Here is a 14768-nt window from a genome sequence, read left to right as displayed (position 1 = left end):
GCCGGTAAATCATTATTTTCATTGAGCAGTTTGTTAACCCTGATTTTGTGGAATCTACAAAGGGATATTCGGAGCACAGAGAAGCCTATGGTGAAAAAGGAAATACCCTCAGATAAAAACTAGAAAGAAGCTTTCTGACAGACTGTTTTGAGTTGGGCACATTCATCTCACAGAGTCAAATCTTTCTTCTCATTGAGCAATTTGGTAACACTGTTTTTGAGGAATCTGTAATGGTGTATTTGGGATCATTTAGAGGCCTAAGGTGAAAAAAGAAAATTTTCCAGGTAAAAACTGGAGAGAAACTTTCAGAGAAAATCCCTTGTGATTTGTGCATTCATTTCATACAGCTAAACATTTCTGTTCAGGGAGCACTTTGGCATCACTGTTTTGTGGGTCTGAGAAGGGATATTTTGGAGCACATTGAAGCCTATGGTTTAAAAGGAAATATCCGCATATAAAAACTAGAAAGAAGCTTTCTGAGAAACTGCTTTGTGATGTGTGAGTTCATCTCACAGAGTTACACTGCTCTTTTCATTCAGCAGTTTACCAACACTGTTTTCTGGGAATCTGCAATGGGATATTTCAGAACTCATTGAAGCTAATAGTGACAAAGGAAATACCCTCAGATAAAAATAAGAAAGAAGCTTTCTGAGAAACTACTTTTTGATTTTTGAATTCATCTCACAGAATTACATGATTCTTTTCAAGGAGAAGTTTGGTAGCACTGTTTTTGGGGACTCTGAGAAGGGGTATTTTAGATCACAAAAAAGTATATGGTGGCAAAATAAATAACCTGAGATAAAAACTAGAAAGAAGTTTTCTGAGAAAGTTCCTTGTGATGTGTGAATTAATCTCATAGAGGTTTATCTTACTTTTCATGGAGAATTTGCATACACTGTTTGTGTGGAAGAAGATTTCTTACATACCGTTTTGTGATGTGTTAATTCATCTCATAGAGTTACAGCTTTCTTTTCATGGAGCAGATTGCTAACAGTTTTCGTGGAATCTGCACAGTGATATTTGGGAGCACATTGAAGCCTATAGTGTAAAGGAGAATATCCTCATATAAAAACTAGACAGGAGCTTTCTGAGAAAGTTCTTTGTAATGTGTGAATTCATCTCACAGAGGTACACATTTCTTTTCATGGAGCAGTGGGCTAACAGTGTTTTTGTGAAATCTGCAAAGGGATATTTTGGAACGTTTTGAGGCCTATGGTGACAAAGGAAATATCCTCAGATAAAAACTAGAAAGAAGCTTTCTGAGAAACAGCTTTGTGTTGTGTGAATTCATCCCACAGAGTTACACTGTACTTTTCATTGAGAAGTGCAATAACACTGAATTCATGGAATCTGCAACAGGATATTTTGGAGCACATTGAAGCCTATGGTGAAAAAGGAAATATCCTCATAGAAAAACTAGAAAGAAGCTTTCTGAGACACCACTTTGTTATGTGTTAGTTCATCTAACAGAGTTACACGACTCTTTTCATGGATCAGTTTGGCAGCATTGTTTTTTGGGAATCTGAGAAGGGATATATTGGATCACATTGAAGCCTATGATGACAAAGGAAATATCCTCAGTTCAAAACTATAAGGAAGCTGTCTGAGAATTTTATTTGTGATGTGTGAATTCTCACAGAGTTACATCTTTCTTTTCATGGAGTAGTTTGCAAACAGTCTTTTCGTGGAATCTGCAGAGGGATATTTGGGGGCGCTTTGAGGACTATGGTGATAAAGCAAATATCCTCAGATAAAACCGATAAAGAAATTTTCCAAGTCACTGGTTTATTATGTGTTAATTCATCTCACAGAGTTACATGATTCCTTTCATTGATCAGTTTAGTAGCACAGATTTTCAGGGATCTGCGAAGGGATATTTTGGATCTCATTGAAGCCTATGGTTACAAAGGAAATATCCTCAGATAAAAATTAGAAAAAGGCTTTCTGTGAAAGTTCTTTGTGATGTATGAAATCATGTCACAGAGTTACACCTTTCTTTTTATGGAGCATCTTGATGACATTGTTTTCATGGAATCTGCAAAGGGATATTTGGGAGTGTATTGAAGCATATAGTGAAAAGGAATATCCTCAGATAAAAACTAGAAAGAAGCTTTCTGAGAAACTGTTTGTAATATGTGAATTCATCTAACAGAGTTACACTGATTTTTTCAATGAGTTTGCTAACACTGTTTTCTTGAATCTGCAATGGGATATTTCGGAGTGCATTGTAGCTTAAGTTGACAAAGGAAATATCCTCATAAAAAAATAGAAAGAAGCATTTGCAGAAACAGCTTTGTGATGTGCTAATACATCTAACAGAGTTCACAATTTGTTTCGTGGAGCAGTTTGGTAGCACCGTTTTTGGGGAATCTGAGAAGGGATATTTTCGATCACATTGATGTCTATGGTGACTAAGCATATATCCTCAGATAAACAATAGCAAGAAGCTTTCTGAGAAACTCGTTTCTGATGTGTGAATTCAACTCAGGGAGATATAACTTTCTTTTTATGGAGCAGTTTTCCAGCACTCTTTTTGGGGAATCTGAGAAGGGATATTTTGAATTGCATTGAAGCGTATGGTGACAAAGGAAATACTCTTGGATAATAATTAGAGAGAAGCTTTCTGAGAAATTGCTTTGTGATGTTTGAATTCATCTCACAGAGTTACACTGTTCTTTTCATTGAGCAGTTTGCTAATACTGCTTTCTTGGAATCTGCAATCAGATATTTTGGAGCACACTGAAGCTTACAATGACAAAGGAAATGCCCTCGTATAAAAATGAGAAAGAAACTTTCTGTGAAGCTGATTTGTGATGTGTGAATCCATCTCACAGAGTTACACCATTCTTTTGATTGAGCAGTTTGGTAACATTGGTTTCATGGAATCTGCAAAGGGATATTTGGGAGTGCATTGAAGACTATGGTGAAAAAGGAATTATCCTCCAATAATAACTAGAAAGAAGCTTTCTGAGAAACTGCTTTGTAATGAGTGAATTCATCTCACAGAGTTACACCGTTCTGTTCATTGAGCAGTCTGATACACTGGTTTCATGGAATCTGTAATAGGATACTTGGAAGTGGATGAAAGCCTATGGTGACAGTGGAAATATCTTCAGATAAAAACCAAAAAGGAAGCTTTCTGAGAAACAGCTTTGTGGTGTGTGAATTCATCTCAGATTTAGACCATTCATTTCATTGAGAAAAGTGCTAACCCTTTTTTTGTTTAATCTGCAATAGGACATTTGGGAGCGCCTTGAGGATTATGGTGAAAAAGGAAATATCCTCACATAAAAACTAGAAAGAAGGTCTCTGAGAAACACCTTTTAATGTGTGTATTCATCTCACAGAATTACACCACTGTTTTCATGGAGCAGTTTGGTAGCGTTGTTTTTGGGGAATCTGAAAAGGTATATTATGAATTGCATTGAAGCCTATTGTGACAAAGGAAATATCCTCAGATTAAAACTAGAAAAAAGCTTTCTGAAAAAGTTCTCTGTGATGTCTGAATTCACCTCACACAGTTACACCTTCCTTTTCATGGAGCAGTTTGCTAACACTCTTTTTGTGGAATCTACAAGCGGATATTAGGGAACGCATTGAGGCCTATAGTGAAAAAGTAAATATCCTCAGATTAAAACAGAAATAAATTTTGTGAGAAACCTCTTTTTGATATGTTACTTCATCTCACAGAGTTACACGATTTTTTTCATGGATCTGTTTTGTAGGACTGTTTTTGGGGAATCTGAGATGGCATATTTTGGATTGCATTGAAGCCGATGGTGACAAAGAAAATATCCACAGATAAAAACTTGAAAGAAGCTTTCTCAGGAAGTTCTTTGTGATGTGTGAGTTCATCTCACAGAGTTACACTGTTCTTTTCATTGAGCAGTTTGCTAACCCTGTTTTATTAGAGTCTGCAATGGGATATTTCAGAACACCTTGAAGTTTATGGTGACAAAGGACATATCCTCAAATAAAAACTATATAGAAGCATTCTGAGAAACTGCTTTGTGATGGGTTAATTCATCTCACAAAGTTACACGATCCTTTTCATGCAGCAGTTTGGTAGCACTGTTTTTGGGGTAACTGAGAAGAGATATTTTGGATCGCACTGAAGCCGATGGTGACTGAGGAAATATCCTCAGATAAAAACTAGAAATAAGCTTTCTGAGAAACTTCTTTGTAATGTGTGAATTCATCTCACAGATTTACACTTTTCTTTCCATGGAGCACTTTGTTAACACTGCTTTCCTGGAATCTGCAAAGGGATATTTGGGTGTGCACTGAAGCCTGTGGTGAAAAAGACAATATCCTCAGATAAAAGCTGGAAAGAATCTTTCTGAGAAACTGTTTTGTGATGTGTGAATTCATCTGACCGTGTTACACCATTCTTTTCATTGAGCCATTTGCTCACACTTTTTTTGTGGAATATACAAAGGGATATTTGGAAGTGCATTGAAGCCTATGTTCACAAAGATTTCTGAGAAAGTGCTTTGTTATATGTGAATTCATCTCACTGAGTTACACTGTTATTTTCATTGAGCAGTTTCCTAACACTGTATTCTTAGAACCTGCAATGGGATGTTTCGAAGTGCATTGAAGCTTATGGTGACAAAGGAAATATCCTCATATAAAAACTAGAAAGAAGCTTTCTGAGAAACTGCTTTATGATATGCTGATTCATCTCACATGGCTGGATGATCCTTTCCTAGAATTTGTTTGGTAATAGTGTTTTTGGGGAACCTGTGAAGGGATATTTTGAATCGCATTGAAGCCTTCATTGACAAAGGAAATATCATCAGATAAAATCTAGAAGAAAACGTTCTAAGAAACTTCTTTGTGATGTGAGAATTCATCTCACAGAGATACACCATTCTTTTCATTGAGATTTTTGCTAATGCTTTCCTCATGATATGTGCAATGGGATATTCCAGATCGCATTGAGGAATATGGTGAAAAAGAATATATCCCCATATAAATACAAGAAGGAATCTTTCTGAGAAACAGCTTTGTGATGTGTGAATTTATGTCACAGAGTTCCACCATTCTTTTCATGGATCAGTTTCGTAGCTTTGTGATGTGTGAATTTATGTCACAGAGTTCCACCATTCTTTTCATGGATCAGTTTGGTAGCACTGTTTTTGGGGAATCTGAGAAGGGATATTTTGGATCACATTAAAGCCTAGAGTGACAAAGGGAATATCCCCAGAAAAATACTGGATAGAAGCTTTATGTGAAACTTATTTGTGATGTGTGCATTCATCTCACAGAGTAACACAATTCTTTGCTTGAGGCTGTTTTGTAACATTGTCTTTGTGAAATCTGCAATAGAATATTTGGGAGTGCATTGAAGCCTATGGTGACAAAGGAAATACCCTCAGACTAAAACAAGAAAGAAGCATTCTGAGAAACAGCCTTGTGATGTGTGAATTCACCTCTCAGATTTACACCTTTCTTTTCATGGAGCACTTTGCCAACACTATTTTCGTGGAATCTACAAATGGATATTCAGGAGCACATTGAGGCCTGTGGTGTAAAAGGAAATATCCTCAGATGAAAACTAGAAAGAAGCTTTCTGAGAAACTGCTTTGTGATTTGTGAATTCCTCTCACAGAGCTACACCTTTCTTTCAAGGAAGTTTGCTAACACTGTTTTCGTGGAATCTGCAAAGGGATATTTGGAAGCACATTGAGCCCTATAGTGAAAAAGGAAATATCCCCAGATAAAAACTAGAAAGAAGCTTTCTGAGAAACAACTTTGTCATTTGTAAATTCGTCTCACAGAGTTACACTGTTCTTTTCATTGAGCAGTTTGATAACACTGTTTTCATGAAATCTGCAATAGGATATATGGGAGCGTATTGAAGCCTTTGGTGACAAAGGATATATCCTCAGAAAAAAAAAAACAAAAAGAAGCTTCTAAGAAACTACTTTGTGATGTGTAAATTCATCTCACCATGTTATACTGTTCTTTTCTTTGAATAGTTTGCTAACACTGTTTACTTGGAATCCACAATGGGAGGCTTTGGAACGCATTGAAGATTATATTGACAACGGAAATATCCTCAGATAAAAACTAGAAAGAAGTTTTCTGAGAAATTGCTTTCTGATATGTGAATTCATCTCACAGAGTTACAACTTTCTTTTCGTAGATCAGTTTGGTAGCACTGTTTTGGGGGAATCCGAGAAGGGATATTTTGGATCGCAGTGAAGCTTATGGTGACAAAGGAAATATCCTCAGATAAAAACTAGAAAGAAGCTTTCTGAGAAACTGCTTTGTGATTTGTGAATTCCATCTCACAGAGTTACATGATACATTTCATGGAGCAGTTTGGTAGGACTGTTTTTGGGAAATCTGAGAAGCAATATATTGGATCACATTGAAGCCAACGGTGACAAATCAAATATCCTCCTATAAAAACTAGAAAGAAGCTTTCTGAGAAACTGCTTTGAGATGTGTTAATTTGTCTCACAGCGTGGCACGATTCTTTTCATGGATCAGTCTGTTAACACTGTCTTTGGGGAATCAGAGAAAGGATATTTTGGATCACATTGAAGCCTATGGTGACAAAAGAAGTATTCTCTGATAAAATCTAGAAAGAAGGTTTCTGAGAAAGTTCTTTGAGATGTGTGAATTCATCAATCAGAGTTGCAGTTTCTTTTCATGGATAAATTTGCTAACACTATCTTCATGGAATCTGCAGAGGGTTATTTGGGAGCACATTGAGGCCTATAGTGAAAAAGAAATATCCTTTGATAAAAGTTAGAAAGAAGCTTTCTGAGAAACTGCTTTGACATGGATGAATTCATCTCACAGAGTTACACTGTTCTTTTCATTGAGTAGTCTGCTAACACTATTTTCTTGGAATCTGTGAAGGGATATTTTGGAGCGCATTGAAGCTTATGGTAGAAAAGGAAATGTCCTCAGATAAAAACTAGAAAGAAGCTTTCTGAGAAACTGCTTTGCAATGTGTGAATTCATCTCACAGAGTTACCCCGTTCTTTTCCTTGAGCTGTTTGATAACACAGTTTTCATGGAATTCTGCCATAGAATATTTGGGAGTGCATTGAAGCAGATGGTTAAGAAGTACATATGCTGAGATAAAAACCAAAAACAAGCTTTCTGAGAAACTGGATTTTGATTTCTGAATTCATGTCACAGAGCTACATGATTCTTTTCACAGAGCAGTTTGGTAACACTGTTTCTGGGGTAACTGACAAGGTATAAATTTGATTGCATTGAATCCTATCACAACAAAGGAAATATCCTCAGATGAAATCAAGAAAGAAGGTATCTGAGAAACTGCTGTGTGATTTTTTAATTCATCTCACAGAGTAAAATCTTTCTTTTCATGGACCAGTTTACAAACACTGTTTTCGTGGAATCTGCAAAGGGATATTATGAGCGCATTGAGGCCTATGGTGAAATTGGAAATATCCACAGATAAAAATTAGAAAGAAGCATTATAATAAACTGCTTTGTGATGTGTGAATTCATCTCACAGGGTTACACTGTTCTTTTAATTGAACGGTTGGGTAACACGGTTTTCTTGCAATCTCTAATGGGATACTTTGGAGCCCTTTGAAGCTTAAGGTGACAAACGAAATATGCTCATATAAAAACTAGGAAGAAGCTTTCTGAGAAACCGCTTTGTGAGGTGCTAATTCATCTCACAGAGTCACATGATTTTTTTCATGGATCAGTTTGGTAGCACTGTTTTTGGGGAATATGAGAAGGAATACTTTGGATCACATTGAAGCTTATGGTGAAAAGGAAATATCCTCAGATATAAACTAGAAAGAAGCTTTCTGAATTAGTTCTTGGTGATGTGTGAACTCATCTCACATAGTTGCACCGTTCTTTAAATTGAGCAGTCTGATAGCACTGTTTTTGTGGGATATGCAATAGTATATTTGGAATTGCATTGAAGCCCGTGGTGACAAAGGAAAAATCCTCAGATAAAAACCAAAAAGCAGCTTTCTGAGAAACTGCTTTGTGATGTGTGAATTTATCTCACAGAGATGCACCATCCTTTTCGTTGAGGAGTTTGCTAACACTGTTTTCGTGGAATCTCCAAAGGGATATTTCAAAGTGCATTGACGCTTAAGGTGACAAAGGAAGTACCCTAATATAAAAACTAGAAATAAGCTTTCTGAGGAAACACTTTCAGTGTTGTAATTCATCTCACAGTGACATGCGGTTCTTTTCATGGAGCAGTTTGTTAGCACAGTTTTTGGGGAAACTGAGAAGGCATATTCTGGATGACATTGAAGCCTATGGTGACAAAGTATATATCATCAGTAAAAAACTAGAAAGAAGCTTTCTAAGAAAGTTCTTTGTGATGTGTGAATTCTCCTAACAGAGTTACAACTTTCTTTTCATGGCGCAGTTTCCCAAAACTCTTTTCGTGGAATCTGCAAAGGAATACTTGGGAGCACATCGAGGACTATAGTGAAAAAGGGAATATCCTCAGATAAAAACTAGAAAGAAGCTTTCTGAGAAAGTTCTTTGCAATGTGTGAATTCATTTCACGGAGTTGCACCTTTCTTTTCTTTTCTTTTTTTTTTCTCATTAAACTTTTTTAATGGGTCTCAAAATTCTGTGACAAATTTTTGGTCAAGTTGTTTCCATTAAAAAGTACTGATTTTAAAAACTAATAACTTAAAACTGCCACATGCAAAAAAAAAACCAAAGTGGTCCACAAAAATTCTCCTTTCCTTCTGAAGGTTTTACGATGCATTGTTATCATTAACCAGTCTTTTACTACTAAACTTAAATGGCCAATTGAAACAAACAGTTCTGAGACCGTTCTTCCACCACTGAGTGGGGTGGCAGGTATTAGGGATAATATTCATTTAGCCTTCTGAGCTTTCCGGGCAGACTTGGTGACCTTGCCAGCTCCAGCAGCCTTCTTGTCCACTGCTTTGATGACACCCACCGCAACTGTCTGCCTCATATCACGAACAGCAAAGCGACCCAAAGGTGGATAGTCTGAGAAGCTCTCAACACACATAGGCTTGCCAGGAACCATATCAACAATGGCAGCATCACCCGACTTCAAGAATTTAGAGCCATCTTCCAGTTTTTTACCAGAACGGCAATCAATCTTTTCCTTCAGCTCAGCAAACTTGCATGCAATGTGAGCCGTGTGGCAACCCAACACAGGGGCATAGCCAGCACTTATTTGGCCTGGATGGTTCAGGATAATCACCTGAGCAGTAAAGCCAGCTGCTTCCATTGGTGGGTCATTTTTGCTGTCACCAGCAATGTTGCCACGACGAACATCCTTGACAGACACATTCTTGACATTGAAGCCCACGTTGTCCCCAGGAAGAGCTTCACTCAAAGCTTCATGGTGCATTTCGACAGATTTTACTTCAGTCGTTACGTTGACTGGAGCAAAGGTGACCACCATACCGGGTTTGAGAACACCAGTCTCCCCTCGGCCAACAGGAACAGTACCAATACCACCAATTTTGTAGACATCCTGGAGAGGCAGGCGCAAGGGCTTGTCAGTTGGACGAGTTGGTGGTAGGATGCAGTCCAGAGCCTCAAGCAGCATGGTTCCACTGGCATTGCCATCCTTACGGGTGACCTTCCATCCCTTGAACCAAGGCATGTTAGCACTTGGCTCCAGCATGTTGTCACCATTCCAACCAGAAATTGGCACAAATGCTACTGTGTCGGGGTTGTAGCCAATTTTCTTAATGTAAGTGCTGACTTCCTTAACAATTTCCTCATATCTCTTCTGGCTGTAGGGTGGCTCAGTGGAATCCATTTTGTTAACACCAACAATTAGTTGTTTCACACCCAGTGTGTAAGCCAGAAGAGCATGCTCTCGGGTCTGCCCATTCTTGGAGATACGAGCTTCAAATTCACCAACACCAGCAGCATCAATTAGGACAGCACAGTCAGCCTGAGATGTCCCTGTAATCATGTTTTTGATGAAGTCTCTGTGTCCTGGGGCGTCAATGATAGTCACATAATACTTGCTGGTCTCAAATTTCCACAAGGAGATATTAATGGTGATACCACGTTCCTGCTCAGCTTTCAGTTTATCCAAGACCCAGGCATACTTGAAGGAGCCCTTTCCCATCTCAGCAGCCTCCTTCTCAAATTTTTCAATGGTTCTTTTGTCGATGCCACCGCATTTGTAGATCAGATGGCCAGTAGTGGTGGACTTGCCCGAATCTACGTGTCCAGTGACGACAATGTTGATATGAGTCTTTTCCTTTCCCATTTTGGCTTTTAGGGGTAGTTTTCACGACACCTCTGTTCTGGCGGCAAACCCGTTGCGAAAAAAAGGCACCTTTCTTATCATGTAGCAGTTTGCCAACACCGTTCTTGTGGAATATGTAACGGAATATATTGGAGCATTTTGAAGCTTATAGTGACAAAGGAAATATCCTCACACAAAAACTAGAAAGCAGCTTTCTGAGAAAACGCTTTGTGATGTCTTAATTCATCTCACAGAGTTACATGATTCCTCTCATGGATCGGTTTTGTAACACTGTTTCTGAGGAATCTGAGAAGGAATATTTTGGATTGCATAGAATCTACGGTGACAAAGGAAATATCCTCAGATTAAAAACTAGAAAGAGTCTTTCTGAGAAAGTTCTTTGTGATATGTGAATTCATCTCATGGAGTTACACCTTTCTTTTCATGCAGCCCCTTGCTAACATTGTTTTCATAGAATCTGCAAAGGGATATTTGGGAGTGTATTGAGGCCTATAGTGAAAAGGGAAATATCCTCAGATAAAAACAAGAAAGAAACTTTCTCAGAAACTGCTTTGTTATGTGTGAATTCATCTCACATAATTACACTGTTCTTTTCATTGAGCAGTTTGTTAACACTGTTTTCTTGGAATCTGCAATGGGATATTTGAGTGCATTGTAACTTATGGTGACAAAGGAAATATCCTAATAAAAAAACTGGAAAGAAGCATTTTGAGAAACTGCTTTGCGATTTGCTAATTCAACTCACAGAGTTCACAATGCTTTTCATGGAGCAGTTTGGTAGCACTGTTTTTGGGGAATCTGAGAAGGGATATTTTTGATCACATTGTAGTCTATGGTGACTAAGGAAATATCCTATGATGACAACTGGAAAGAAGCTTTCTGAGAAACTTGTTTCTGATATGTGAATTCATCTCACAGAGATACAATTTTCTTTTCATGGATCAGTTTTCCAGCACTGTTTTTGAGGAATTTGAGAAGGGATATTTTAAATTTCATTGAAGGGTATGGTGACAAGGAAATATCCTCAGATAATAACTAGAAACAAGCTGTCTGAGAAACTTCTTTGTTATTTGTGAACTCATCTCACAGAGTTACACCTTTCTTTTCATGGAGCAGTTTTGTAACACTGTTTTCGTGGAATCTGCAAAGGCATATTTGGGAGCACATTGAGGCGTATAGTGAAAATGGAAATATCCTCATTTAAAAACGAGAAAGGATTTTTCCGGGAAACTGTTTTGTGATGTGTGAATTCATCTCACAGAGTTACACTGTTCTTTACATTGAACAGTTTGATAACACTGTTTCGTGGAATCTGCAATAGCATATTTTGGATCACAATGAAGCCTATGGTGACAAAGGAAATATTCTCAGATAAAAACTAAAAAGATGCTTTCTTTGTAACTGCTTCGTGATGTTTGAATTCATCTCACAGAGTTACACTTTTGTTTTTATTGAGCAGTTTGCTAACACTGTTTTCTTGGAATCTGCAATGGGATATTTCAGAGCACATTGAAGTTTATGATGCCAAAGGAAATTTCCTCAGACATAAACAAGAAAGAAGCTTTCTGAGAAACTTCTTTGTGATTTGTGAATTCATCTCACAGAGTTACACTTTCATTTTCATGGAGCACTTCGGTAGCACTGTTTTAGGGGAATCTGAGAAGGGATAATTTGGATCGCATTCAAGTTTATGGTGAGAAAGGAAATATCCTAAGATAAAAACTAGAAAGCAGCTTTCTGAGAAACTTCTTTGTGATGTGTGAATTCATCTAACATGGTTACACCTTTCTTTTCATGGAGCAGTATCCTAACACTCTTTTCATGGAATCAGCAAAGGAATTTTTGGGAACACATTGTGTCCTTTGCTGAAAAAGGAAACATCCTCAGATAAAAACTAGAAAGAAGCTTTCTGAGAAACTGCTTTGTTATGTATAAATTCATCTCAGAGTGTTACAGTGTTCTCTACATGGAGCAGTTTACTAACACTCTTTTCTTGGAATCTGCAATGGGATATTTCAGAGCATGTTGAATCTTATGGTGAAAGGGAAATATCCTAATATAAAATCTAGAAAGATGCTTTCTGAGAAACTGATTTGTGATGTGTTAATTCATCTCACAGAGTCACACAATTCTTTTCATGTATCAGTTTCATAGCACTGGTTTTCGGAAATCTGAGAGGGGATATTTTGAAGCACATTGAAGCTTAGGGTGACAAAGGAAGTATCCTCAGATAAAAACTAGAAAGAAACTGTCTGAGAAAGTTCTTTGTGATTTGTGAATTCATCTCACAGAGTTACACCTTTCTTTTAATGGAACCGTTTTCTAACACTGTTTTTGTGGAATCTACAAGGGATATTTGGGAGGGCTTTGATGTGTATAGTGAAATCAGAAATATTCACATATAAAAATGAGAAAGAAGTTTCCTAAGAAACTGCTTTGTGATGTGTGAATTCATCTCACAAAGTTATACTGTGGTTTTCATTGAGCAGTTTGATAACACAGTTTTCGTGGAATCTGCCATATTATGTTTGGGAGCACATTGAAGCCTGTGGTGACAAAGGAAATAGCCTCAGATAAAAAATAAAAAGAAGCTTTCTGAGAAATTTCCTTGTGATGGATGAATTCAACACACAGATTTACACGTTTGGTTTCTTTCAGCAGTTTGGTAGCACTGTTTATATGGAATCTGGAAAGGGATATTCAGGAGCTCCCAGAAGCCTACAGTGAAAACGGAAATCAGATATAAACTGGAGAGAAACTTTTTTGAGAAACGGTTTTGTGATGTGTGTATACATCTCATAGAGTTTAAATTTTGTTCATTGGGCAGTTCAGCATCACTGTTTTTGTGGTATCTGAGAGGAGATACTTGGGAGTGCACTGAAACCAGTTTTGAAAAAGGAAATATCTTCAGGTTTCAACTAGAAAGAAGGTTTCCAAGAAACTACTTCGTGATGGGTGAATTCATCTCACACAGTTACACCTTTCTGTTCATTGAGTAGTTTGTTAACACTGTTTTTGTGGAATCTGCAAAGGGATTTTTGGGAGTGCATAGAGTCCAATGGCAAAAAAGGAAATATCTTCAGGTACAATCGTAAGAGAAACTTTCTGAGAAACACCTTTGTGAAGTGTACATTCATCTAGTAGAGTTAAACATTTCTGCTGAGGGAGCACTTTGGCCTCACTGTTTTTGTGGTATCTGACAAGGGATACTTGGGAGCGCATTGAAGCCTATGGTGGAAAGGGAAATATCCAAATATAAAAACTAGAAAGAAGCCTTCTGAGAAACCACTTTGTGATGTGTTAATTCATCTCACAGAGTTAAACGATTCTTTCTATGGAGCAGATTGGGAGCACTGTTTTTGGGGAATCTGAGAAGGGATATTTTCGATAGCATTGAAGCCTATCATGACAAAGGAAATATCCTCAGATAAAACCTAGAAAGAATCTTTCTGAGAAGCCTCTTTGAGATGTATGTATTCATCTCACTGAGTACCACCTTTCTTTTCATGGAGCAGTTTACTGTTTTCGTGGAATCTGCATAGGGATATTTGTGAGAGTTTTGAGCCATATAGTGAAAAAGGAAATATCCTCAGATAAAAACTAGAAATGTACATTCTGAGAAACTGCTTTGTGATGTGTGAATTCATCTCACAGAATTACACTGTTATTTCATTGAGCAGTTTGATAACACTGTTTTCTTGGAATACACAATAGGATAACATTGTTTTTGGGGAATCTGAGAAGCGTTATTTTGGATTGCATCGAAGCCTGTGGTTACAAAGGAAATATCTTCAGATAACAACTAGAAAGAAGGTTTCTGAGAAGGTTCTTTGCTGTGTGTGAATTCATCTCACAGAGTTACATCTTTCTTTTCATAGAGCCATTTGCTAACACTGTTTTCATGTAACATACAAAGGGATATTTGGGAGCCAGTTGAGGCCTTTGGTGAAAGAGGGAATATCCTCAGATAAAAACCAAAAGGAAGCTTTCTGAGAAACTGCTTTGTGATGTCTGAATTCATCTCACAGAGTTACACCACTCTTTTCATTGATAAGTTTTCTAACACTTTTTTCGTGGAATCTACAATGGGATATTCCAGAGAGCATTGAGGACTATGGAGAAAAACGAAATATTTGCAGATAAAATCTAGAAAGACGCAGTCTGAGAAACAGCTTTGTGATGTTTGAATTCATCGCACAGAGTTACATCGCTTTTTCATTGAGAAGTTTTCTAACACCTTTTTCGTGGAATCTGCAATGGGATATTTCAGAGAGCATTGGGGACTATGGAGAAAAAGGAAATATCTGCAGATAAAATCTAGAAAGAAGCAGTCTGAGAAACACCTTTGTGATGTGTGAATTCATCTCACAGAAGGGATATTTTGGATAGCATTGAAACCTAGTGTGACAATGGAAATATATCCAGATAAAAACTAGGAAGAAACTTTCTGAGAAACTTCTTTCTGATGTGTGTATTTATCTCACAGAGTAACAGCTTTCTTTTCATGGAACTGTTTGATGACACTGTT

The 14768-nt window shown here is 37.4% G+C and overlaps 1 protein-coding gene across 1 annotated transcript; it reads right to left on the bottom strand.

Annotated features, from left to right (window-relative positions):
• Positions 1-8557: 8557 nt before the first annotated feature.
• On the bottom strand, positions 8558-10314 carry LOC117084934 (elongation factor 1-alpha 1-like). The gene has a single exon (XM_033213335.1). The coding sequence runs from the start codon at positions 10238-10240 to the stop codon at positions 8852-8854; it is 1389 nt and encodes a 462-aa protein (XP_033069226.1). The 5' UTR covers positions 10241-10314; the 3' UTR covers positions 8558-8851.
• Between the last annotated feature and the right edge of the window lie 4454 nt (positions 10315-14768).

Source organism: Trachypithecus francoisi, unplaced genomic scaffold, assembly GCF_009764315.1.
Source record: "Trachypithecus francoisi isolate TF-2019V2 unplaced genomic scaffold, Tfra_2.0 Contig00515, whole genome shotgun sequence".
NCBI classification, from domain to species: domain Eukaryota; kingdom Metazoa; phylum Chordata; class Mammalia; order Primates; family Cercopithecidae; genus Trachypithecus; species Trachypithecus francoisi.
This window is presented reverse-complemented; position numbering and strand designations above follow the sequence as displayed.